The 27,275-nt window shown below is 43.7% G+C and overlaps 1 protein-coding gene and 1 pseudogene across 1 annotated transcript in view; both read left to right on the top strand.

Annotated features, from left to right (window-relative positions):
* The window catches only part of LOC136648589 (uncharacterized), a 239,003-nt gene that overhangs the window by 181 nt on the left and 211,547 nt on the right, over positions 1 to 27,275 (top strand). Inside the window, exons 2-3 of the mRNA XM_066624707.1 lie at positions 8 to 187; positions 5,312 to 5,428. Of these exons, the coding sequence (XP_066480804.1) occupies positions 8 to 187; positions 5,312 to 5,428 (297 nt within the window). The remainder of the gene's footprint in view (positions 1 to 7; positions 188 to 5,311; positions 5,429 to 27,275) is intronic.
* LOC136649840 (5S ribosomal RNA) lies at positions 20,371 to 20,488 on the top strand (annotated as a pseudogene).

The raw sequence follows: 27,275 nt of genomic DNA, 5'->3' as shown, positions 1-27,275 counted from the left end.
CGCTCAGGGGAACTACGCTACCGCCCGCCCACCGGCCTTCCGCCAGGGAAGCCCGCCTCTGAGGGAGGGAGCGGAGGCCGGCAGCGCCCCAGCAGCGCCGCTCCCCTCCAGGAGACGGGCTGGGGGCCAGCCTGTGCCTGTCTACTCAGAAGTAAGTCCCATGCTTGCCAATGGGGCTTACTCCCAGGTAAGAGTGGGTAGGAGTGCAGTCTCACAGCCCAGTCCCAGCTATGTCTACTCAAGAGCAAGTCCCATTGTACTCAGGGGCTTACTCCCAGGAAAGTGTGCCTAGGATGGCAGCCTCACAGCCCATTCCTGTCCACTCAGAAGTAAGTCCCATGATAGTCAATGGGGCTTACTCCTAGGTAAGTGTGGCTGGAACTGCAGCCTGAGGCTACAACCCTATGCACACTTTTATGGGAGTGTGCTCCATTGACTATAATGGTATTTACTTCTGAGTACACGTGCATAGGATGCATGATGCTCAGAGCCCAGTCTACTCAGAAGTAAGTCCCGTTATAGTCAATGTTGCTTACTCTGAGGAAAATGTGTGTATCATTGTGACCTTGGAGCCCAATCCTATATCTGTCTACTCAGAAGTAAATTCTACTGACTTCAGTGGAGCTTACTCTCAGGAATGTGTGCATAGGATTACAGCCTTAGAGCCCAATCCTAGGCCTGTCTACTCAGAAGTAAGTTCCATTATAGTTAATGGGTCTTACTCCCAGGAAAGTGTAGATAGGATTGCAACTTTGAAACATTAAACTCAAGGGCGCATGAGCATGTGTGAAGCTTCGATGCCTCCATTAGTAGGCAGCTGTGGCCCCCTCTTTGTAGACCTGGGGGCAAGGGTGGTTGACTTTTCTTCTCAGGAGGGACTGTGGCTGGGCAGTCTGTAACAGGGAAAGCCAAGTTAAGGCTCCAATCCTATCCACACTTTCAAGGGAGTAGCTCCACTGAACACAATGGAACTTGCTTCTGAGTTGATGCGAACAGATTGTACTGTTTGACTTTTAGGGTGCCACAAGAGACTTTTTTCTTATTTCTGTTTTACTTCGTAAGCAGTCTCTAAAACTTCTGTGATGCTTACTTGTGAGTAATTGTAGGAACAGACTGGAAGGGGTTAAGAGCAGAAAAACAGCCCTGCTGGATCAGGCCATATCTAGTCCACCTTCCTGTATCTCACAGTGGCCCACCAAATGCCTCAGGGAGCGCACAGGACAACAACAGACCTGCATCCTGGGGCCCTCCCTTGCCTCTGGCATCTGGCTGGTTCAGGGCCTGAGCAGTTGCATAGCTAGAGGGGGTGCACAGCACTAAGTTTTGCAGGGTGCCTCACTTTCAGCGTGCAAGTGAACCTTCCGAGCCATTTCAGGCTCTTGTATGGCTCAGTTTTGCTCTAGCACCCAGAATGGCAGGGAGGGGGAGGGGCCGTTGCACACCCTGGTGAGGCATCCTGCAAAACTTGCGCCCCCTCTAACTACGCTACTGGGCCTGAATGGTGTGCCAGACACTGCTCCTCCTTACTTGGTGATGTGCCAGCCTCTGCTTCTCCTACTGTCTGGACTGGAGAAAGGGAGACAAGTAGAAGGTGCAGTATGGGGGAGAAGAGTGTGATGGGCTAGAGCAGGGGTGTTAAACATAAGGCCCGTGGGCCGCTTGTGGCCCTCAGAAGCTCTTTATCTGACCCTCAGGCTCTTCCAGAACCACTGTCAGCTGCTAAGCTGTGCTGAGGTGTCACTGCTAAAAGGATAGCACACATGATAATTGGGCAGTCCCATATCTGGAAAACACAATCAAGATTTGTGTTTTTTTCTGTCATTTGCAGCTAAGGGTTCCTTAATGAGAAAAAAGTATTAATGACCTGCTTAATGACATCACTTCCTGCTTAATGACATCACTTCTGGCCCTGAGCAGGCATTATGAGTGCTATTCAGCCCTCTGTATTAAATGAGGGCTGTATTAAATGACTCACTGGGGGCTCACAGAGTCTTGTGTGACTCAGAGCTGCGTCAGGGAAGCCTCTCTGAGGTTCCCCAATGCTATAAACTGTGCTTCCAGAAAACTGGAAGCACAGTTTCCGATGCGCGCGGAGCCTCAGAAAGGCTTCTACAGGTCCTAGAGGTTTGTGCCTGGGGCATTTGCCCCATTGAACAGTGGTAGGTCTGGAACTGGCTGCACCCCTCCCTCTTCAATACCTGCATTTAAAGCATCATAATTCAGTTTTGTAAAATCATTTCATTTTACAGAACAGATTGAAAGGGCACATACATAAAATTATGTGTAAAATTACATGTGTAATTTTAACACATGTGTAAGGGCACATGTGTAAAATTAGATTATGAGTCTCCTGGGGGCAAGACTACTGTGGAGTTGGATCTCGTTTGTTGGTTTCAATTGATAGGATTGGGGCAAGTACCTAAGTGGAAAGGCCACTAAGGATTTTACTTTTTAAAAACAGCATATTTAGTGGGGAAACCTTGGCTATCTATGATGGCTGTTCGTCCAATCCTATCCAACTTTCCTGTACCGGTGCAGCTACAATGCAGCCCCGATGTAAGGGAATAAATGTCCCCATAACTTGAGGAGTCCTCTGTGACTGCCCCCCAACTGCAAGATGCAGTGCACACCTCACTGACATGGCTGCACCAGCCCTGGAAAATTGGATAGGATTGGGCCCTCAATCTACATTTTCAAAAGCAAAATACTTCAGTGTAGAGCAGGGCTGTCCAAACTTTTTGGCAGGAGGGCCACATCATCTCTCTGACACTGCAGTGGGGACTGGGAATAAAATTTGAATAAATTTATGTAAATGAATATATTAGAGATGGAACTTATATGAATGAATGAAGTTCTTGCAATAGCTCAAGGCCTATAAAAGACCTTGCACAAAACAAAGCAGGTGTTTCCTTCGCTGCTGCTACTGCATCACAGATGTCAAACAGCAAGCAGCCTTTGTCGCACAGCTCACATGAGAGGTCGAACAGCCACCCTCACACTGAGAGCAGTTGCATTGGGCCAGCATGGGCTCCAGCAAATCTCTGGAGGGCCAGAGGCTCATTGGAGACTGGTGACTCCCTGCGAGCCGGATTGGGAGTCCCTGAGGGCCGCAAGTGGCCCCCAGGCTGGAGTTTGGGCACCCCTGGTGTAGAGTATCCTGAAGTATAGAGGACAGTATGTCACCGAGGGCCCAATCCTACCCAATTTTTCAGTGCCGGTGCAGTTGTGCCAGTAGGGCATGCAAATGCATCCTGTGTTGGGGAGGCAGTCACAGATACCTCCTCAAGGTATGGGAACATCTGTTCCCTTACCTTGGAGCTGCATTGCAGCAACACTGATGTTAGAAATTTGGATAGGATTGGTCCCTCAGAGCCCAATCCTAGCTAGTACTGGTGTAGTGGGGTGACATGACTGTATCCAGTGCTACTTGGGAGGCTGCTAGAGGTCTCGTGTAAGGGGATATTTTTCCCCTTACCCTATGGGGCTACTTGGTTCTTCACCAGCTGTTTAGCTGGCAGAAGTCCAAGCAGTGTAATGCTGTCTGGCCTGGGAGGGGAGTTAGGATGTAGAGGAGGCCTGCTCTGCTGATCCTGCCCCTCCTAGACTGTCCACCCTCACTGAAATGCCACCACTACCCTTCCCACACCGCTGTGCCACAGAAGTACTATACTTACCTCTGTTGGAGACTGGGCCTGTGGCTATAGTGTCAGAGGTGGCACAGGCCTCCCTGCCTGTGCTGCCTACTTACACAGTGTCCCCAAGATACTTTATGGCACTTTCGCAACACCTTTGACCGTGCAGCTACTGCTGTACCAGTGCAGGATAGAGATAGCATTGTGCTGTGAATATCAGATGCTGGGAGGCAACAATACAGGATGGCAGATTGCCCATGCACTGCTTATGGAAGCATCTGGCTATTGGTATTGCCCATGCCTTCCTGGAGGCATCTGGATGGCCACTGGCAGAAGGGAAATGTAAAACTTGAATGGTCTTCCTGGCCCCTAAGGAAGACCTAACTTCCTGGCCTCCTAAGGAAGTTCTCAGACAGTAGGACCTCTCTAATATGTATTTTTTTTTTCTTAACAAGTGACAGTAATACATGTCTGCAAAAAGGACAGTGTTGTGTGTAAAAGTGAAAAATAATGTAGAGGGCTGTATGTTATCTCGGATTTTTAGTATTCAAATACATTACAAATAAAATCGGTTTTTGCACAAATTTAACTGAACTGCTCTGTTGTCTCACTCTGCTTTGTTAGCCTAATTAATAAAGATATGCTTCATACCCATTTATAGCAGTTCATTACCAACAGTGGTGTCAGTATTTTCCAGTGGGAGGCAACATATATTTCTGATCCAGTTCATAAATGAAATTAAGTAATCAACTTCACATGAATTTTAAAATATCCCTAAAATATCCCTTTGGTCATATGGGATTTCACACGTTGTCACTATTTCTTCTTAGATTTCCCTCTTTTCTCATACTGAAAGACAGGAAGGAAACTAGATACAGTATGCATGATACAAACACATTTGGACTAGTGTGTATAGTTCTGGTTGCCACACTTCAAGAAGGATATTGTAAAGCTGGAATAGGTGCTAAAGAGGACAATCAAAATGTTTATAGAACAGGAGCACCTTCCATGCAAAGAAAAGGCTACAATGTTTGGGGCTTTTTAGCTTGGAGAAAAGGCAAAAAGTGGGCTAACTATTGACAGCGCCATCCTAACTATGTCTATTCAGAAGTAACTTATATTGTATTCAGTGGGGCTTACTCCCAGGAAAGTGTGTATAGAATTGCAGCCTCAGACTTACAGAATTACACATAGTTTGGAGAGAGTTAAGAGAATGGGCAAATTCATGGAGGAGAGATCTGTCAGTGGCTACTATTAGCAAGCCTGGTTGATGCTCATGTGCTGCTTGAACTGGCACCAGAATGCTCTCTTCCTCCCCTCACCCCCTAATTTTTTTTAAATCTTGCACATGAGTCCTCCCACCCCCAGGGTGGCTAAGAAGGGAGCTGAAATAAGCCACCCACCTCTTCCCCTTCTCTTAAGAACATAAGAACAGCCCCACTGGATCAGTTTGGATTCCCTCCATTCTTGTTTGGATGCCCTGGGCACATCCACCTTGCTTCCTTGGGTACTATTTGAAATTATCTAAAAGAGGAGAGGCTGGGCTGGGTCTCTGAAGAAGGGAAATGGGGTGGCACATCTTCATCTCTCAGTTCACTTGGCTACTTTTGTAAGCAACTGGGGGGGGGGGATGTTGGCTCTGAGGCAGTTGTAGCAGGGTTACTAATCCCTTTTTCCAGGAAGAAGAGGGCTGCTGTTACCTGGATCCACTTTCTGCTCACTTGAACAACTGGGAAGGGGATCAGAGAGGAGACTGGAGCACAAAGGATAACCTGAAGTGGATAGGTCCAGGACAGGTACTGCTGGGGACATAAGCAGATCTTAAATGATCAACAGAATAATTGAATGGAGATAGAATGAGTGCTATCTCGGGCGCTGTACAGTGTGTTGCTTGCTGTATATTGCTACCTTTTGGATCCACGTCTTGGTTTTTTAAAATTTTTATTATGTATATACTATAGCACTATCAGTGTGCATGGTGCTTTATAACACAACATAACACAGGTCCCTATCCAAAGGAATCTTAACAGCCCAATCCTATGCATGTCTAATCAGAAGTCCCATTGTGTTCAGTGGGGCGTATTCCCAGGTAAGTGAGTATGGGATGCAGCCTAAAATAGCTGAAATGGAGACAACAAAGAAAACAATAGGGATGGTGCCAGGGTAGATGGTGAAGAATATACTATTATTTCATATACACCTATTTTGGCTTAGTTGCATTAAAATCTCTAATGGGAAATGGTGAAGGGAATGATGGAGGATAATGGAAAGGGCTTCATGGAAAAGGTGGGTTTTGAAGGGAGATTTGAAGGAAGTAAGACAACATGGTTGGCAACCTTCAGTCTCGAAAGACTATGGAGTATAAGCCTACAGCACCCTGTATTCCCAGGCGGTCTCCCATCCAAGTACTACCAGGCCTGACCCTGCTTAGCTTCTGAGATCAGCCAAGATCGGGCATGTGCAGGGTAACATCTCATAGGTGATTAGGAAAGAAGTTTTAGACCTAAGAGGCACCAATAGAGAAACTGGAGTTGTTTGAAAGTAGGAGACCTTGAGAGAACTGAGGGTGGTGGAGACAAAGAAGTGATGAACCATGGTTACAGCAGGAGTCTAGCAGGATGTGAGCACAGAGAGGTAAAGGGTGCCTTAAAGGTAAAGACCAGGATCTTGTGCTGCATTCAGGAGTAGGCAGGAGACCAATGCCAGGATTTGAGAGGATGTTTTGTGACCAGACTGATAAGAGAGGCTAATGATTTTGGTAGCAGAATGCTAGATGAAGGTGAGGTGAGCCAGTGGAAGACCAGAGAATAGAAGGTTGCAGAAGATGAGGCGAGAGATGATCAGGACAAGAACTAAAGTTTTCACTAAGGGAAAAGGGAAGAAGTTGCAATGTTTTTGTGATGTTGTAGATAGAGGAAGAAGCAGTGGCGTCAGTAGGGTTTGTGTCACCCAGTGTGGGACACCAGCGTGTCATCCCCATGATGGACCTCCTCCCATGCAGTGGCCAGGGCAACAACTCATGTGGTGAGTGTGGTGATTTACCATCACCCTGCCCCCAGTGGTTTTTTGGCTATACCTTTTGATAGAACACATATGAAGTATGGCTTGTTTCTTTGTATTCTGCATAAAATTACACATCTATTGAAATATAACATGATGGCATTATTCCTAAAAACCATAATTTTAGTGATTTTGGTCACTAGTGGTGTCACACCCCCTCCAAGGGTGTAACCTTACTAACACCTTATTGGTTCCATGCTGTGTCATTATAACATTTTATCGGCTCTTCTAACAATCAGTCTCATTGGTCTGTTTTGAATTAAGGAAATGTATTTTTTTGTTACATAAGGCAATTGCATTTTTGTTTTCTGGTTTTTTGGCCATAACATTTGATCAAATTGAGATATTTCACTCTGTGTTTTTTATTGCATTCTACTGTAAATTACACATTGAATGGAATAGATTAGAACAGGGGTGTCCAAAGTTTTTGGCAGGAGGACCACATCGTCTCTCTGACACTGTGTCAGGGGGGGAAGAATTAATTTACATTTAAAATTTGAATAAATTTACATAAGTTTACATAAATGAATATATTAAAGATGAACTTATATGAATGAATGAAGGTCTTGCAATAACTCAAGGCCTATAAAAGGCCTTGCACAAAGCAAGGCTGGCCTTTCCTTTGCTGCCGCTACTGCATCACAGATGTGAAACAGCAAGCAGTGGAGGAAGCCCTCATCCCACAACTCATGCAAGAGGTCCAACAGTCACCCTCATGCTGAGAGCAGTTGCATTGGGTCAGCATGGGCTCCAACAAATCTCTAGAGGGCCAGAGGCTCATTGGAGACTGGGGGCTCCCTGAGGGCCGCATTGAGAGGTCTCAAGGGCCGCAAGTGGCCCCAGGGCTGGGGTTTTGGCATCCCTGGATTAGAACATGATAGCATTATTCCTACAAACTGCTATTTTAGCAATTTTGACCACTAGTTGTGTCATTCCCTGCCGTGTGGCCCACACCTCCCTAGTGACGCCACTGGGTAGAAGTGGCATGATCTGGTGACAGACTAAATGTGGGGAATGAGGAAGAGAAAAAGGAGTCTAAGAAGAAGACAAAGTTGTGATCAGAGAGGGGTTGTTCCATGTTGTAGGGAGGTCAGAGATAGCAGTTCTTGAGCAAAATAATAAGGGAGTGGCCATGACAGTGAGTGGGAACTTCAGTGCACTGGTGGAGATCATGGGACAAAACCAGAGAAGAGATGGAAAACAGTTGAGTCCATAGGATTATCAACATGATATGTAGATTCACTCAGAATAAACTTCAAAATGTAGGGAAGCAGTATGAAGGGATGGTGGATAGTTGCTGAAACTGCAACATTTGGAGAGAAGAAAAAGGCCAATCCCTTCACCATGTCTTTTCAGGCAACCTGTATGAGAGAAGTAGAGGCCACCAAAAAAGAAGGCAGGAGTAATGGGAGTGTCATGGGGTGGGGGTAACTGGATTTCATTGAGGACAAGGCACTGGAAGGACCAAGAGAGGAACAGATAACGGTCAGGGACAGCTTTCTGAACAAAGTAGAAGTAATTCCTAAGGCAACATGAGAAGGGGAGCTGGGGGGGGGGGGGAGCCAGTGTTTGGGTTGAGAAGGTGATAAATTGCCATGATGCTGGAACAGAAAATTCAGAAAGGAAGGGTCAGTAAAACAGGAACAGTCAACATTGGGGTCAAAGGGAAAGAATAATTTGGAACCATCAGTCTTGTATCACATTTTCAGGATTGGTGGGGAATCACCCCAATGCGGTAGTTTTTCTTAATCTATTCTTAAATCCATTTGAGCACCAATTTCTTGCAAAATTTCAGAAGCCTTGTAAGTTTAGCCATTTAAAAAAGCCAGGACACACATTTGCAAACTATGAAATGAAACAACCCTCACAATCTATTTTTTTTTCCCCGTTCTGAAATACATAGCATGAATTTCTGTGGTGATCTCAGCTGGATCCTTTTCAATGAAGCTGCAGGATTTCATCTCTGCTTAATATGTTTCCAGGCTGACCTACTTTGAAATCATTTGTGTGCTGAATTCTTGTAAGAAACATGTAAATCAGATCCACAATGTTATTGAATGTTGTGAATGCAACTCTTGTAATTATATTTGACCAACAAGCAACAATTCCAGCAGACAGTCTCCATTTTCAAATGGATGACGTTGTCATTCACAGTTAGGGTGCTTCTTGTTATCGAATTGAACATAATTGTTCCATTATTCCACATTAACATTTCTGTTTAATGGAAAGATACTTTCCATGATACTTTCTGGCAGTGTTTGAAACCTCTTGGCTACTGAGAGCTACCAGCATGGCCTTATTTTCTTTCTTAAAATTCACAGGAATTTAAGTTTTCAGAATGTTTGGTGTGACACTGCAACAGAATTCAGGGGGCAAACATATGGTCCCATCTTCCTTCTGGCATCCTGATTATGCTGGCCTAATATCAGCATAAGTTATGGACTAATCCTAAAGCATGTGTGCGGTACCACAAGAATATGGAGCACCAGTGGGAAGGCCTGCACTGTCCCACTGGCACTTGATCCGGAGCTGTGGCCACTGGTGCTGGTGAGTACAGTTCTGAGCAGCTTAGGGGCAGGGGTAGAGTGAAACAGAGGTGGGGAGGGAGTGTTTTGGAGTGGAGGGAGAGTGGGGAGGGAGGCAGTTCAGGTCTAGAGGGGGCGGCAGCTGTGGAGGTCCAGGCCAAATCAGATTCCCCCTCCCATGCCTGGAAGCCTGACATGGGGCTTGTCAGACTTGCACCAGCAATTTTGCTGGTGCAGATCCAAGTAGCCCGATTGGGCAGGCTGGGGCTTGACACAGGGTAAGGAAATAAATGTTTTTTGTTCAGCTTTCTCAAACCCAGCTTTCCTCCAGCTTTCTCAAACCCAGCACTAGATTACATCATGGGTTTTGTGGCCCTGCTGAGCCAGTACTGGGCTATTAGTTATTTTGGGCTATTAGTTGGGATCCTGTACTCACCCAGCACTAAAGCTGGGGGGAAAAGAATACTGGAAAGAATAATAAAACAAATCAGAACAAGCCTAGCAGCTACTTGAGCTATTTATACGGCAAGACCACTGGCAAGCACTAATTACAGACAGCTTACTGATGATGCTCCTATATGGACTGAGCAGAGAAAAGCTGGAATTATTTCCCTGGAGCAATAGGGAGATGCACCCATGATGTGTTAGCACATCATACTATACTACTACAAAAACTTCCCCACTCAATGAACCCACATTGTCCTTCCTTGCATAAGGTACTCTGGCATGGGAAGCAAGGGGCCAGAAATGGGAAATGGCCCAGTACAAAGGTGTTCAGCTCCACTTAAATGAGTGACACACTCACAAATAGCTAATAACCACCTTGTGGTCTGCACAATACAAAAGCAAGGAAGCAGGGGAGATCCTTCAGGGGAGAAGACATGAAGAACATGAGCTGAGTGGGAGGTGTATTGATTTCATCTTCTGTATGTGGGTTTCACAAAAGCATTTGGTTGGTTACAGCTGCAAACATTTTGCTGGACTATACAGTCCTTCAGTTTGATCCAAGAGCAATGTGCTGATGTTCTGAACCTCAGCCATCAGTTATTCATTTGAATTCAAACTTTCATGTCAATCAAGGCACTATCATTTCAGACTGCACTCCTGGTTGTCCAAACTTCATGTTAGTTAAATAGTTAGGACATTTCCCAGGCCATCTGGATAAACGAGAATGCATTATTATGGCTATGAAAATGCACACCCCAGGCTTCTGGTGAGCTACTCCTTTTTCTTCACATCTCTTTTTGTGTGTGTGCAAAGTTTATTTATTTATTACAGATACAGGTAAGGAAAATGGGTTAAATTTAGGTCTAGGACTACATAGGTTACACATGAGGATATTGGCCATAGATTACAACATGTCTTAATCCAAAAAAGAAATCAACAACGACTGAAAAAAAATCATTGATACAAAAATTATCCTATTTATCATTATACTAATTAATGATTTAACTTAACAATCACTTTTGTTTAACTAACATTATTTATCCAATCATAAAAAGGCCTCAAATTTTGCACATAAAATATTCTTGCTGCTATACTGATATGTGCAATAAAATGTTTCTTATATTGGTCTTCAATTTCTGATATCATATTTAAAAGGAATATTTCCAGTTTGAATGGTACTGCACAATTCAATATCTCTTGTAACAATATATATCATTTTCCAATATTTCTTTACTTTCCACATAAACACCACATATAATAAAGAATTCCCTCATTCTCTTTGCATATCTAACAATTATTTGATGATCCAGGGTACATTGTTGCTACTTCCTCTGACATTAGTTATCATCTATAAAACAATTTATATAAATTCTCTTTAGAGGATACCGCTTTAATGATCTTAATACCACTTTAATTATCTTAATATTTGTGTTCCAACTTTGTTTTCATTTACATCTACTTGATTTGACATAATTAATGGGATACTCCTAACTTCTGAGGAGAATTCAATCCATTGATATCTACAAAAAAATTCCCACTTGTTATTCAGCCATTTTCACTTCCTGTCTTAGTATTTTCTTTGTTCTCTGTCTTGTTGATATTTTCCTTCTTGCTCCTCCCACTGCTCCTTCCACTCCTTTTTCTTCCTCTTAACTCCCTTATATTTCTTGATCCCTCTCTTTCCTTCTTCCATTTTATTATTTTTGAATTTAATCCGAAGATTCTTCTTCTTGAAAGGATGCTCTCTTTCTCTGAGAGTTCCCTCTTTTTTCTTCCTGAAAATTCTGAGTTCTAATAATAAATGGTGCTTTTTCCATCTCCTGTCTCATTACAAAAATCTCCAATTCTTTAGTTTCATCTGGCATTCAGTCCATTCTTTTTTCCATCCCCTCCATACTTTTCTTTGTCAGGGAGGAGTTTATTTGCTTCATTTGTTCAGATAGTTTTCCAACCTCTTGCTTCAGTTCATTTCTGAATTATCGCAACATCTCCATTAATGAGATCTGGCTTTCGCTAACATCCTTTAAATTTTTTGATATCATTCTTATCAGTATCAAATCAAGCCAATTCGCACAGTTAAAGAGTCATCCAATTCTTATTGTCTTGCATCCCTTCTTGTCAAAGATAGTCTTTAAGTTTTTATATCCAAAAGGGGTGGGTCAGTAATCCAATTCAAGTTAACAACACTGTCAAATTAAGTTACTATACCTTTAATTGTTCAGGCCTGAGTCAAGCCTTTTGTGGTGAAAATGAAAGTGAAAATTGTTCCATACTTTCTTCACATCTCATCAGACCACATGAGTTGCTGAAGATCAGGCCTTTATTTTTGAACATTTTTGCAAAGGAAATGTTTTATTGTACAAATATGTGAATAAAATTTAATTATTTATACAAAATATTATCTTTCCATTGATTGCAAACTTTATCTGGTATGTGTATGAATCTTGCTCATCAGACCATACAGTCTTTGAAAGTGCTGTGGAAAATCTTTTTTTTTTTTTTTTTTGCTGTTCTGAGTTTTCTGTTGTCCTTTCTCTTCCTGAGCTCAAGAAAGATAAACAAGCAAATGCCAGGAAGAGGAGGGAATGCTAAAAAAAACTATTACAAAAATCTCCCCATACAGAAAATAAACAATGAGTCTACAAATGTCAATCGATGGAACTTGCAGAAGTGCAGCAGTCCAATGTAACAAATGAGATCACACTGTTTCCTTTGTTATGACCAGATTCTTGGACAGCTACACAGGACCAATGAGCTTGTTTGTTTTGCTATGTATAATTTTAGTTTTTTAAATTTCATATGAAGAAAAACTGGTTTTTTGGAAAAAAGAATAATAAAATAAGCATGACTGATTTTAGGGAAAAAAAATAATGAAAACATTATCAGTCCCCAGAACATATGAAGATCCTTGCTGGATCAGGCCCAGGGCCCATCTAGAACAGCTTCCTGCATCTCACAGTGGCTCACCAGATGCCTCAGGGAGCATACAAGACCACAAGACACTTGCGCATCTCGCTGCCACTCCCCTACAACTGGCATTCTATTTACCTTCACACCTCCCAACAAAGACACCAGGCTGCACTTGGGTTTAACTTGTGCCACTTTGGGCGCAATCCTAACCCCTTATGTCAGTGCTTTCCAGCACTGGCATAGTGGTGCCAATGGGACATGTGCTGCATCCTGCAGTTGGGTGTCACTCATGGGGGCCTCCTCAAAGTAAGGGAATGTTTGTTCCCTTACCTCAAAGCTGCATTGCCCTTATGGCAGTGGTGGAAAGCACTGACATAAGGGGTTAGGATTGTGCCTTTTATTAAACACAATGACCAATTTTTAATGCAAAGTGACCCTGTTGTGAATATTGAAGTTCCCCAGGGTCAAGAGCTCTGGGGGTCTTCAACGCAAAATTCAAGACCCCCTAGTTCAGATAGGGAGATGGTTGGGTAGCAGTACACACACAGAAATCCTATCTTATCATGAACTCCCACCTGCACCTACAGGGAAGCAAAACTGGCAAATGGTCAGGCAGGACAGCTGGCAAGGGAGATAGAATTATGATAAGAGTATGGCAACACTGCCTACCAAGTCAAGGCTACTGCATCATTAAGAATTCTAGCAGATATGACTGAGATAGATACACTCCTCCTTCCTTGTTTGCCAAGTTTCAGTGATGAAAGCCAGGTTGGTGTGCTCAGTCTACAATTAATCATGGAGGTTGTTGTTTTCCCTTTAACCAGCATGGCATTAATCAGCAGCACCATAGGACCCAATGGCTCTCTAGCTGGAGTGCCATGGTTAATACTATGGGGGATCAAGGTTGAAAGAATGGCCGGAAGACAGAATAGGCAGAACTTATCTAAGATGATTACTGGGCTGGGGCACCTTCCTTATGAGGAAAGGCTATAGCATTTGGGCCTCTTCAGCCTAGAAAAGAGGCGTCTGAGGGGGGACATGATTGAGACATACAAAATTATGCATGGGAAGGATAGAGAGATGCTCTTTACACTCTCACATAACACCGGAATCAGGGGACATCCAGTAAAATTGAGTGTTGGGAGAGGCAGACAAAAGAAAATATTTCTTTACTCAGCATGTGGTTGTTCTGTGGAACTCATTGCCACAGGATGTGGTGATGGCATCTGTCCTAGATGCCTTTAAAAGGGGATTGGACAAATTTCTGGAGGAAAAATCCATTATGGCTTAAAAGCCATGATGTGCATGTGCAACCTCCTGATTTTAGAAATGGGCTATGTCAGAATGCCAGATGCAAGGGAGGGCACCAGGATGCAGGTCTCTTGTTATCAGGTGTGCTCCCTGGGGCATTTGGTGGGCCGCTGTGAGATACAGGAAGTTGGACTAGATGGGCTTATGGCCTGATCCAGTGGGGCTGTTCTTATGTTCTTAATCCAACTTCCCCTATTTTAACATGCAAAACATCTACTGTCAAACCTCCTATACCAATTTTGGCTCCAGCACCTTTGCCCTGTCTGAACCGAGACCCCAAACACACCCCTTCCTCAGGACAGAAACACACACAATACATCTAACTACCATTTGAATTCCTTTTGGTCTTAGTTAACCACTCCACCCTCCATTTCACTCACAGTAGCAACACACTCTGGGCCCGATCTTTTAGTAGGCAATGTAGAGGATGACAACAGATAAGCAAGAAACCAGAAAAATACTTTCAGGCTTATTGATGCAAAAAGAAGGGTGTGTGTGTGTCCCTTGCCTTGCACTCATTCTACCACAGAGATATAAAGTCTATAATAAATTTTATTTATATCTCTAAGGTTCTACAGACCTTGGCTGTGAACCCGGGGCTCTGCAAAAATTGTTTCCAGTTGGGCTTCACAGTTCCAATTGGGCAGATCCTAAGGCCGACCCTACCTGCATCTCAACCCAAAGAAGCAGCCCTTTTGGTTGTCACTTGGAACAGCGTTCAGTTTTAAAAGTCATTTCCTCAGAAATGAATGTTCAAAGGGGGGGGGAGGGTTTCTCAGTTGACTCATCAAATGTTCCACATCTGCTGTGCACTGAGATGGCAGACATCGCTGAAGGATTTAATATTTCTGCCTCCCTTTCTTAGCATGGAAATGAAATGAGGAACAAAAGACCTAGTAGCTAAGGAGCTAAGACCTAAGGAGGTACATGGGGTGGCGGCAAGAAATAGGGCCTTCTCAGTAGTGGCACCAACATTATGGAACTCCCTTCCCCTTGACTTGAGAATGGCTCCCTCTCTTGAGACTTTTCAGCGAGGCCTGAAGACCCTTCTGTTTAAACAAGCCTTCTGAGTTCATGGCCTTTTTTACATCTTTTTTTACATCTTTTAGTATTTTTTACAGGCCTGATTCCTCTACGATCTGCTGCTTTATGCTCTTTTTATCTGTCTTTTTATCTGACTACTGTTTTATGGTATCTGTTAATGTGTTTTTAATATGTTTTTATCTGTTTGTTAAATTATGTTTTCAATCTGTTTTTAACATGTTGTAAGCCGCCCTGGGTCCCTTTAGGGAGAAGAGCGGGGTATAAATAAAGTTTATTATTATTATTATTATTATTATTATTATTATTATTATTATTATTATTATTATTATTATTAGCTGGACTCAAGTTTAAATGCCATTCCCCTAGAAACAGGGACACACTCCTCATAACACATATAGTTAGTACCGCTTACTTATGCTCAGGTGAACACAAAATATATAGAAAGCAGGCTTGTTCTAAATGAAGGGCAAAGAAAAAATAGAAACAAATCTATTTTAAAGCAAACTGTAAAATTATCACTCTTTCCTTTGAACTAATAAGGATAATCTGAAAAAGAGTATCATGGATACTCGCCCACAGGTTGATCTCACAGATAAGACGAGGGCAGGTTTTCAGCCCCAAATCATGGAATATCCGAGGACCCTTGGATAAGTTGGAAGTAAAACTTGGGGAAAGATGCTTATGAAGAGGAGCTGCCTCTTGCCCTGGAGCCTGATTGAAAGGGGGAAATGAATCTGAGTCATGCCACTGATTTTGAAGACATTAACAAGGTGCTTATGTAGCACACAATTCTGTGCGCCATTCCCCCCTTAAAAGCAACAGAATTGAACATTGCATTGAATTGCTTAAAAAAAAATCCGGGTTTGAAACTGCAGAAAAGCATTTGCAGTTTTAAAAAAACCATCCAAAACATGCAGCACCAATATAAAGCAACATAAACAGCTTACCTCAGCACAACACCCTGCTTCAGTTGCTACCAGACAACTTTTGATACTGCTCACTGTCATTTTAAGAGGCACTCCTGTGTTGTGCATGACTCCAAACATGCTTGGAAGACTGTACAATGGAGCTCCGACAAATGTAAACAAAGCTGTGTGTTTGTAAGCTTCACAGACCCTCTGCAAGCACTTTTAAAGCTCCTTCGGGCTTTTCCTGGCTGCTGCAACAGCCTGAACACCCCTTAGCCCCGAGTGACCCACAGATAGGATGAGGTGTCAATCTAAGCTTGATTTATTGGTAGTAATTTCTCGCCTTGTAGGCAAGTATCTACGGTATTTGGTAATGAATATCTTGCCTTGTCCTAGACACTAAAAATGTAAATAAATCACTTTAGTTGGTACCCGCAATTTTGGAACTGAAATTCTATCGCTGCTGCCACATGGCTGTGGTTTAACTGATGCTTGTGCGGTTAAGGTCCAGTTAGTGTCACGGATCATTTCGGCACCTAATGAAGATTTGGGGTTTGGAAACACAGCTTTGGAATACCACAAAATGACTCTTTAATGTTTTTCCTTCAGAAAACCTGCTATTGAGCTAGATAGTCTATAACCGCTTCCTGGTTCCCCCTAACTAATGATACAACTTTAACCACTTTTCAGAACCTGGCAATCTGATTTGGCATAAAAAGTATTTGTAATGAATAGATACAGTTGGAGGATAGGGGGTGGAAACAGGCAACTCTGGATTTAATCACTTGATATAACTCTTTCAAAGCTGTAAACTGTGGAATAAGCTTGCCTCCATTTTGCTGAAGAGGTGGTGAGGTTGGATTATAAAATTATCCAAGGCAAAAAGTATTAAGCTGTTACTTGTGAATCTAAAATCTAAAAATATTGCATCATTTTAGATTGTAAGCCCTTTTGGAATGGAGCCATTTAGTTATGTGATTTTCTCAGTTAACCACTTCGTGAATGTTTTCATTTCAAAGTGGTATATAGTTCACCCTTCTTATCCACTGGCTCAGGACCGGTAGATTTGACTTACACAGGTCCCAATCCACGTACAGTCTCCTCACGCCTCAGAAACCTCTGGATGCAACCACAAGGCACTTCAGGTCATGTTCGGAGGTCCTTTGAGGTCCTGCAGATCTTAATGTCCACAGGGTTTGGTACCTTCAGGCGTCTGGAAACTGATCCCCCACAGATATCAAGGACCAACCTGTACATAAATATTCTTAATAATAATAATACATTTCAAATCAAGCAATGAACGTCAGCCTTATTTTTTACCCCCAGCTCCTTGCAAGAAGCATGTCCCTTGTCTACTCATTCTTTTGCCAGGAATTCTTTCCTCCTCTCCTTCTCCGCTCATTCCTTTGGACCATGTTCTTGCCAACTCTCCTTTCACACGCGCCATCTCCTGCCTGCTTCTCTTGACCTGTGGCTTTCTTTGTATTCTGCCTCCTTTCCTATCTCCTTCTTCTACCTTCTTCCTTAGTTATGCTTGTTTGCTGTGTCTGTTTCCACAATGACTCAGTCTATCTTTAGGTTGGAAGCAAAGTGCCCTCTTCAAGGCCCCTCTTATGTGGATGGGCCTCAAGGTTCATGGTGGCTTATCTTGGCATGGTTGGGGTGTGCACTTTTATGGGGATGGTAGCAGTAAAGTTTCTCCTCTGTGTATTCCTTTTACACTCTTACCTCAGGAGGCAATTCCACATCTCTGCTAAGACAGTTCCACATCTGTGGGGCCTCCATAAAAAGGCCCTCTGTCACTATGTGTGTCAACCCAACTTCATCACTGTCAACTCAATCACATGGTAGTCCCTGTAGGAGCCCCCCACCCCAGATGATGTTAAGGGACTGGCCATCTCATATGCGGGGGAAGTGTTCTTCAAATACCTTGGCCTCAAGTGATATAGGACTTTGAAGGTCATCACCAGTAGCTTGGGTTGCAACTAGAAATGGAGCAGCAGCCACTGTAGTTGGGACAGCAGCAGCATGATTGAATCAAACTGCCGATCCCCACGTATTCAGCTGCATTCTGCACTTACAGCAGTTTCTGGATGGTCTTCAAGAGCATCCCCACACATGTAACGTTTACAGTAATCCCATTTCAGTGTCACCAATGCATGGATCACTGCGGTCAGGTCTAATTGACTCAGGGATAGATGCAGTTGATGCACCAGCCTTAGTTGGGTAATAGCCTCCCTGGCCACTGCTGCCACCTAGGGATCCAAGAATAGTGCAGGTCAGAATAATAATAATAAATAATAATAACAGGTATTTATATACCGCCTTTCTTGGTCTTTATTCAAGACTTTATTCAAGGCGGTTTACATAGGCAGGCTTTTATTTAAATCCCTTATTAAATAGGGATTTTTACAATTTGAAAGAAGGTTCTTTCTTTCAAGAACCACTACATTCAAGGTGTTTCATTCTGATCTGGCTTCACATTCTGGCCTCCATCCTCCCATGCTCAGAGCAGATGGAATAGCTCGGCTTCAGCTTGTTAGCTGCTTCAAGGTTGCACGGTGCCGGTGGCCTCGAACTGGCGACCTTGTGGATGTTATCTTCAGGCAGACGGAGGCTCTACCCTCTAGACCAGACTTCCTGCCCAAACTAGAATGACCTCCAAAACTAGGAACCTGCTCTTTTAGAGCCCAAGGAGCTAACTGGCAATCCAATATCTGAAACTGCAGGTTTCTATACCAACAGTACCTCTGTTTTATCTGGATTGCATTTCAGCTGTGGAAACGGTATGGTTATAAAAATTGTACAAAGGGCCATCATGTAAACTTGTTATAACTACCACAATAATTATACCCCTGCTAATTGGGTAAGAGGCACTTTTTCAAGTGGGTGCTCCTTTTTTTTTAGCAGGGGGAGAGTAACTGGCGCATCTCACCCCAGCACTGTCTGTTCTAGTGGCTGTCTGCTGGTATTCCTTGGCATCTTTTTAGATTGTGAGCCCATTTTTGGGACAGGGAGCCATTTAGTTATTTGATTTTTCTCTGTAAACTGCTTTGTGAACTTTTAGTTGAAAAGCGGTATATAAATACTTTTAATAATAATTAATAATAACTTGGATTCCAAATCTGCAAAAAAATATTTTGCATTTCATTCTTATTTACACACAGCATCAATTAGCTCTCAATTTCTTTTCTTTTTTTCCTCCTTGGCAACACGTATTTTTGAATTGGAGAATTTCTGGGGGAGGGGAACAAAAGAAAATGTCTGCACTTGCTCTCTCTCTCTCTCTCTCTTTCTCGTTTTTTTAGATCTGTACTACTCCCAAACAGGATGTATGCTTGCTCAGGCTCAGTGCTGGTGGTCAGGCAAGTGGCATGTACCTTCTTCCATGCAGACACCCCATTTCAATTTTGTCTGAGAGTAAGCCTACGGACATTTGGCTAGGCAAAGCCAGTGCATATGTACACAGGGGTCTGAGAACTGACTTGTTATCCATGGTTGGGGGGCAGCTGGAAGGTTGGATTGAAGGTTGTTATGGACTGGATCCAGTTCCTGGACCTTACTTTTCCCATCTTCTGTTCGATGACTGCAGCCCCCAGACCTAAGTATAGTACTCCAGATAAGGTTTAACTTGAGCAGAATCAAGTGGAACTACTGCATCCTATGACTGAGAAACTATTGCTCTATCAATGCAGCCAAAATTGCATTATTATTATTATTATTATTATTATTATTATTATTATTATTATTATTATTATTATTATTATTATAGTAATAGGTGGTATTATTACTTTTCAACAAGATTGTCAGATGCAGGGGGGCACCAGGCTGCAGGTTGTGTCTGTTGTCTTGTGTGCTCCCTAGGGCATTTGGTGGGCCACTGTGAGATACAGGAAGCTGGACTAGATGGACCTTTGACCTGATTCAGCAGGGCTCTTATATTCTTATGTTCTTAAGTGGTATATGTCACTATTTATTCATAGCTACATAAATAAATACATTTTAAATGTCATTTTATTAGTGACAGCGCATATATGGTTATAGTGAATTGTTTGTAGCAATTGCCACTCAGGAACAAATGAAATATGACACAGGAGATTCATGAATATATTTCTTATTCATGAACAAGAATTTGAAGGGTTCGTAGTAGCCATGAATGCGCATGCAGTTTGTATTGGGTCAGCAGTGCTGGAGAACTGGGGTGGGGTTATTCTTTTCTCTAGGGACCTTTGACTTTCCCAATAAAAATTTGCCTGTGTGGAGCAAATTGGGGGGCAGTTTCAGCTAGGAAAGCAGCACTGCAGTGAAATGTTGGCTCACTGACACTGTCCCAGTCTGTGTCCCTCCCCCCACAGCTTCTATTAACCCTTTGAAAACACAACAGGTCTTAGATGTGGTTTAGCCTTCAGTGTGTAGAACCAGTGAGTTGACTTGCTATATAGGTGCCTCTGAGGAATAGCCACATGCGGTCTGAAGAAAAAGGGTGGGGATTATTACTTTTGCCCTCCCTAAAAGCTATCTTAGAAGTTCTCTGGAAATGAACTGTTACCCTGCACATGCCTGATCTCGTCTGATCTCAGAAGCTAAGCAGGGTCAGGCCTGGTTAGTACTTGGATGGGAGACCGCCTGGGAATACCGGGTGCTGTAGGCTTATACCATTTGCCTAACCTCCTGATTTTAGAAATGGGTTATGTCACAATGCCAGATGCAAGGGAGGGCACCAGGATGAGGTCTCTTGTTATCTGGTGTGCTCCCTGGGGCATTTGGTGGGCTGCTGTGAGATACAGGAAGCTGGACTAGATGGGCCTATGGCCTGATCCAGTGGGGCTGTTCTTATGTACCATAGTCTTTCGAGACTGAAGGTTGCCAACCAGACCTAACCTTTCTGAAGTTGTCATGATTTCTGGGGGAAAGCAGAACTGTGAATCCAAACCTTGCCATTAGGTGGCACTGCAGTCCACGTTACTGTACTACAGTATCCTTTGCTGGCTAGAGGCCAGCTTTCTTAAATGTTTTAATTCTAGCAAAGGGTAATGTCACATGGGGGAAAAATCATTGGTTCAATTTGTGTTGTTGGGAATTTGTACTGTCAGCAAGATATAATACAAGGAAACTTACTGAAGGGGGAGTGGAAGGGGGTTGACTTTTCTTACAACTGTCCTGTGTTTTGATTCTTGAAGTTTGATTCTATGAAGTTTGGATTTGGAGTCAGCTTTATGTATGGACATCAGTAGTCCCAGCCTGCTTCAGTGATAGCAGGATTTAAACCCAGTGCCCTTAAACATTCCTTTATATCACAGTTGTTTATATCACAGCTGCTGGTCATTTTGTGTGAAGATGTTGGCTGCGTTTCATCAATAGTCATAGTGTATGAATGAAGTCTAAGTGGTGGAGGAAATAGGGGCACCCCCTTCCTCTAGTTCTGATCTCATTCTATGTCTTTTGTGGTGTTTGATGCTTGAACTATAGTTCTTTCTGTACTGAAAAATGGTGTTCTGGGGGAAAAAATGTCACTAAGGGCCAAATCCTGACCTCCAGTGCCAGTACTGGGTGTTGCAAACATGCCAGAAGGCACATCTGTGACACCCTGTGCAGAGTTGGCGCCAGCCCAGTGCCAGCCGGACACTGCCTGGAGCTAGGTAAAAACTCTGGGCAGTGGTGAGGGCCTTGGGGGCAGGAAGGAGATGTTCCTGGTGAAGGGCAGGATGGGGAAGGACCAAGGGTGGGAAGGGGTGGGACCGGGAGAGCTCTGCTCTGCTGGATCCTGAACTCTGTGTCAGGCTGGAAGGCCTGACATGGAGTCTTTCAACTCTGCACCAGCAAAATAGCCAGTGCAGACTTGAGAAGCCCCATTATGGGACTTGGGAAGGGGACGAAAGTTTGCTTCTCCTGAGGAGATATTTAGCAGCTGCCGCAAGGCTACAAGATGCAGCGGTAGCTGTTTTGGTTCCGCTGCACCCAGTGGCAGTGCCACTGCACCCACTGACTGCACCGCCTTTAGGATTGGGCTGTAAAACATCTATACTTTAAGTAAATAAATGATAAACATAATATAATAGTAAGGGAAAAGGAATCCTCAAATTGCAGTCATGTTTTGATATCATTAAGAATAGTTCCCTAGGACCAAGGGAAACTTTTCCATAAATGGTCTGTGTATGTACAATATGTAGATATGTGTTTTTGCCCTCATGATTTAGTGATGGTCTTTTCTGTTTCCTCCTGTTAGTTCAAAGAGGAATGGCCACTGTGGGCTCAATTCTATACAACTTTCAGTGCCGATACAGCTGTGCCAACGGGGTATGCACTGCATCCTGCAGTGGGGTGGTGGGGTGGGCAGTCACAGAGGACTCCTCGAGGTAAGGGAATGTTTGTTCCCTTATCTCAGGGCTGCATTGTGTCTGCATCGATGCTGGAACTTTGGATAGGATTGGGCCCTGTGACACCTTTGGAGTCTGTTATCACAATCCTAGGGCTTTCTAAGGATACAGGATGCAATCTTGCTTCTGAAAGCCAGGTTCTTTTTACACTCTGATGGGTCAGCTGAATCAGTAAAAAAAGACCGCAGATCCTAAATTGGAACTGAAACACATCAGTTTGTTGATTTATGGAAGGAAAAGATGACAAGGCACATGTGATTATGGAGCAAATAAAGACACTAATTAAAAGTGAAATTGATAAAACCATCAACATATAATTAGCAAAATAATAAATTTAAATAAGGCTACATAAAACAGCCTAGCCAAACAATAATATTTTGCAAAAGCCCAACTAAAACTCCTCCTGCCCTGTATTTAAAGAATTCAAAAGCCTATTAGATTAGTTTCAGGTATCAATCTAAAATGCATACCTCAGAAAACAAACCCCATGGAAATCAAGGAGATTGGATCTGAGCAATCCTGTACAGGACTGCAATGGAAGTTCCATAATTTAACCCATTCCCACTGGTAGCTCACTCCTAACCTCCATGCCACTGCTAGGTGCTGTAGCACTAAAATAGTGACTGCTATATCCAGCAGCCCCGTGGGTGCCGCTGGAGGTCTCCTTGGAGGAAGGGCGTCCCCTGAGTAAGGACACAGGCCCCACAACAGGACTACTTGAGTCTGTGCTGGCTATTTTGCCAACACAGACTGGAGATGCGCCATGTTGGGCTTTTCAGCCTGACACAGAGGTTCGGATCCAGCAGAGGAGGCCTCCGCTGGTCCTGCTCTCCTGGATTGGACCCACTCATGGGGAGAGGGTTCAGGATACTGCAGCAGATGCTGCTTCCATCTCCACCCCCCTCATAGGCCTGATCCTCCCTTACCCCCGCCCAGTTCCACCCTCATCACTCCTTCCCTCCATCCTCCCTGCCCCCAAAAGCCACGCTATCATCTGACGGTCTCACCTCCTGCAGGTGGCACAGCTTCCTCTTTGTGGTGATGAGGTTCAATGCTGACTGGTGCTTACTCAACACCGGCGCTCCCTCCTTGCCAGGTGCTGCCTGGAGCCGGCTCAGCGCCGGCTTCAGGACTGAGCTGCCCAAGTCTATAAATGTTGTGTGTATTTGAGTTGACCAATTACAGCACATGGTCCATTTTGAAAGCAACCCCCTTTGTTTTCAGTATCATTTTCAACGCATTAACTATGTCTGGTTTTCTTTCCATGTCTAATCTGTGAGGATGAGCCATTGAGTTCTCCTCTGGCTGGTCTCATGAAATCAGGAAGCCACCTTCTTAAGTGGTCTTATTATTCAAGAAGAAACCAACATCTGTGTTTTGCTCAATGTCGACTCAAGCAGCCTCATATGTGGCAACTTCAGCTTTTTTTTTAGCTGAGAAATTTCCAGGCTGAATTCAGACGTCAGGTGACCCACTCAGGGTCTTTCCAGGGCCAGACTAACAGCTCCATGAAAATGGGTGCAACATTTTACACTGATTTTAAGGAGAGAGGGTTGCTACTGCCATGTGCTGGTCTTCTACCTGAAGACCGTGGCATGTCCAACTTTTGAAGCCTTTCACCTTGCTGTTACAACCTTCATGTTACTTCAGAGCAGCCAAAGTACATTTTGCTCAGGGTATTTAAAACAAAAAATAAACATCAGAGAGTGAAGGGAGGAGTGAAGGGTGGATGTGCTGTCAATGAGGGAATGGGTATAATTTGTTAGTCGATAGGAGTATCCTCATGCTCTGTGAACTTTAATGCTGCAACACAGCATCAATCGATGATGAAATGGCTCAGCATTATCACATTAGAAGTGAGGGGGAAAAGACTAACAAGCCAAATTATTTGAGATGCCAAGAGGTGGCCAGTCTACTAGCTGATAAAAAGCATTGATTGCATGTACCAGAAAGAGAGATGACCTCATTGGCTTCTAACACTGTCCATCAAGGCAACTAGTGGAGAAGACAGAGTCCATGCATTGAACCATGAATGCAAGGAGGTGCACTCTTCTCTACGCCAACCCTGATGCTCCTTTGGTAAAATTAAGCCCTCAAATTTTTAGTCCTGCACTTGGCTGCTGTGAGATACAGGAAACTGGACTAGATGGGCCTATGGCCTGATCCAGTGAGGCTGTTCTTATGTTCTAATGGTCCACAGAAAGCCAATCCAGAATCTAATCTAATAGAACTGCAACACCAGATTAAAACTCATCACGATTTGTAAAACAGCATTCCAGTTTAATGACTCTCCACAAGTTCTTCCTGTATCTCACTGTGTAAGTTGGTACCCAAGAAATGCAAACACTGGATGGAGCAACACAGATGAGGGGGTGGAGCTATGCAAATAGGAGAACAAGTGAGTCTCAATGGTTAGGGTAGTTTAGGATGGGTAGTAAGTTTAACCCTAACTTTGGGTGGCTTGGCCTTTACTGATGGGGGAAACCACATATATCTGACCACATATAACCACATATATCCTCATTGGCAATCTTTCCAATGTGGCCCACACTCGCTCCATGTTTTTTGGTCTAGTGCGACTGTTGTCCAGTGTGGCAGTCCCTGTTGTTTAAATGACCTGGAAAAGGTATCTGACCAGTGAGTAGCTGGTCAGCCGTGGATTCTTTTGACATGGTATGGGATCCAGTGTGTGATTCTGGTGCTCCATCAGTCGTCTGTTCGGCGGATGACATGTCCTGCCCATCTGTGCTTTGCAGAAGCCATGTACTTGAGCGGATCTTACTGGAGGTCTTGATTTCTCAGACCATGTTGCCGTTGCTTTTGGCGGTTCGCCCTCAGGAGGCATCTTTCAAGTGCCCGGTGGGTGGTTCGCATGGCAGTAACTATGGTCTGACATATCTGACATAGTGATGGATAATTTGCTAGCCGCAAATGTCTTGCAAATGTCAGGGTCCTTTGTTATTATATCATCAAAGTTTCCTTGACATAATCTTGGGACAGAGCATCCACTTACAGGCAAGAATAACACTAATTACCTCTACAAACTCTCTGCTTTTATTTTCCTCTTTCTCGCAGAATTTTGTTTTGGCTATTTTTGAAAAAGTTCTTTTAACTGTGTGCGCCATTACACTCTAACTAGCCCAGGGCAGAAGGTTGAAGCTGCATTTTGAGGAGTGACACAGTTCTTCTATCTATTCTATTCTATCTGATTAAAGTAGCTAGCAGACTCTGTCCTGCCTCCATGGAAGCTTGCCTCATCAAAGATACCACCTTATCTGTTTGTATCCATTACTCTATCACAAGGACAGTCTCAGACGTAAAATCTGTGCAAAGGGCAGACCATGTCATCTGTGACAAATGTGAGAGGGAGATTTGGAAGAAATTCTCAAATCTCCGAAGTTTGTTCTTTTGGCCAGTATCAGACATGTGGCTTCTGCACATGTTCCCAACTTGTAGGGAACAAGCAATGCATTACAATGGATAGGATAAACAATGGGTAGGATCCAGTCTTGTCCAGCTTTCTAGTGCTGATGCAACTGGGCCAACGGAGCACATGCTACATCCTGCACGCGGGGACAGTCATGGAAACTTCAAGATTAGGGAACTATTTTTTTTCCCTTACCTTGTGGGCTCCATTGTGGCTGCACCAGTGCTGGAAAGTTGGATTGGATTGGGCTCTTATTTAGCCCTCATCTGGCCCATCATAGTTCCTGATCCCAAGAACTCAACTGCTTTGGTATGTTTATGATCTGCTTTCTCTCATGCTTTAGACTAGAGTCACAACAGAAGCTGAACTCTCTTAAATTCCTGTATTATATGCATCTCCCGTTACTCACTCAACATTAATTACATTCTTGACCCTGATGCACTGATTTGTTATCCAAATATGAGCATATACATGGCATAAATAGGAACTTCCCTTCTGGACCGAATAATGACTGACCAGGGGCCTGATCTGAATTGGCCCCTGGTGTTGGTAAAGAAGTGTACAATGGTGTAGGCACTATCCTGGCAGAAGGCTCAATCCAGCATGGGACTAGAAACCCAATCTTATCTGGGGCTTGCAGTGGCAGATTTCAGGTAATAATCAAGCACATTAAGGCACAGAGCACACTACTGTGTACTGAAATTTAATAAGTCCTGGTCTGATGGTACAAAAACCATGCCACTGTCATGTGATCCAGGGCTATCAGCACAAGCAGCCAGAGGTCCCATGCATGCAACAGCTGCTCGCAAATGTCCTGCTGAAACAGATAGATTGGCGGAAGGGGATGTTTGGAGGAGATTCAGGGTGGGGAGTGGATCTGGCTGGGGCAGGGAGGACTGGAGAGGATTTTAGTGGTTGCTGCACATGCCAAGAGTCTATTCCCCCATTCCCCCACCTTATGCCAGCTCAATAGCTGGTGTGGGTTCAAGGAGACCCATTGGAGGCCAGGTGGCCTACAGGGAGAAAAGTAAACCTCTCCTGGGCCAGCTGGGACACTCTTGTGTGTATAAAATTACACCAAGATCACTGTCTGATCCCCATCTCCTGCTAGAACCCCCTTCTTGTTTCCTCACTATTATATAATACTGCAGGCCTACTGTATTTGTTTGGCAGACTGTGTCCCTACAAGTACCTTAGTATTCATTAGAAACAAACACCATATTCTCCATGTTCTGTGACACTGTCAGTGACGCCACCCAAGAGGGAGTGGAAACCTGAAGTATAGCAACTCAGCTTAACAAGATACAGTATTTCAAAAACACCCTCTCCAAGTCTGCCCTGATAGCAAAGTCTGGAATAAATAGGGACAGTGAAAATCAAGGCTGGCCTTATGGGGTAGCAGTATATGTTATGGGTTGAAGACTAAAATTATAGGGACAAAAGGAAGAAAGAAAATGTTGGAAAATGCAGTGGAATAGCAATGAGTAGACTAGTAAAGGCTCTCTGTCTTTTATCTTCAAGTTGTGCCTTAATAAAGCACATAGATCTGCTTGGATTGTGAACGATGTCATACATCACAACAAAATTCTTCCCAAAATGCTGAGATGGTTTGTGCTTCTTGTGGTGCCAAGCAA

The sequence above is a fragment of the Tiliqua scincoides genome, chromosome 4, assembly GCF_035046505.1.
Source record: "Tiliqua scincoides isolate rTilSci1 chromosome 4, rTilSci1.hap2, whole genome shotgun sequence".
Taxonomy (NCBI): Eukaryota; Metazoa; Chordata; class Lepidosauria; order Squamata; family Scincidae; genus Tiliqua; species Tiliqua scincoides.
Note: the sequence above shows the minus strand (reverse complement) of the source record. Positions and strands in the feature narration are given on the sequence as shown.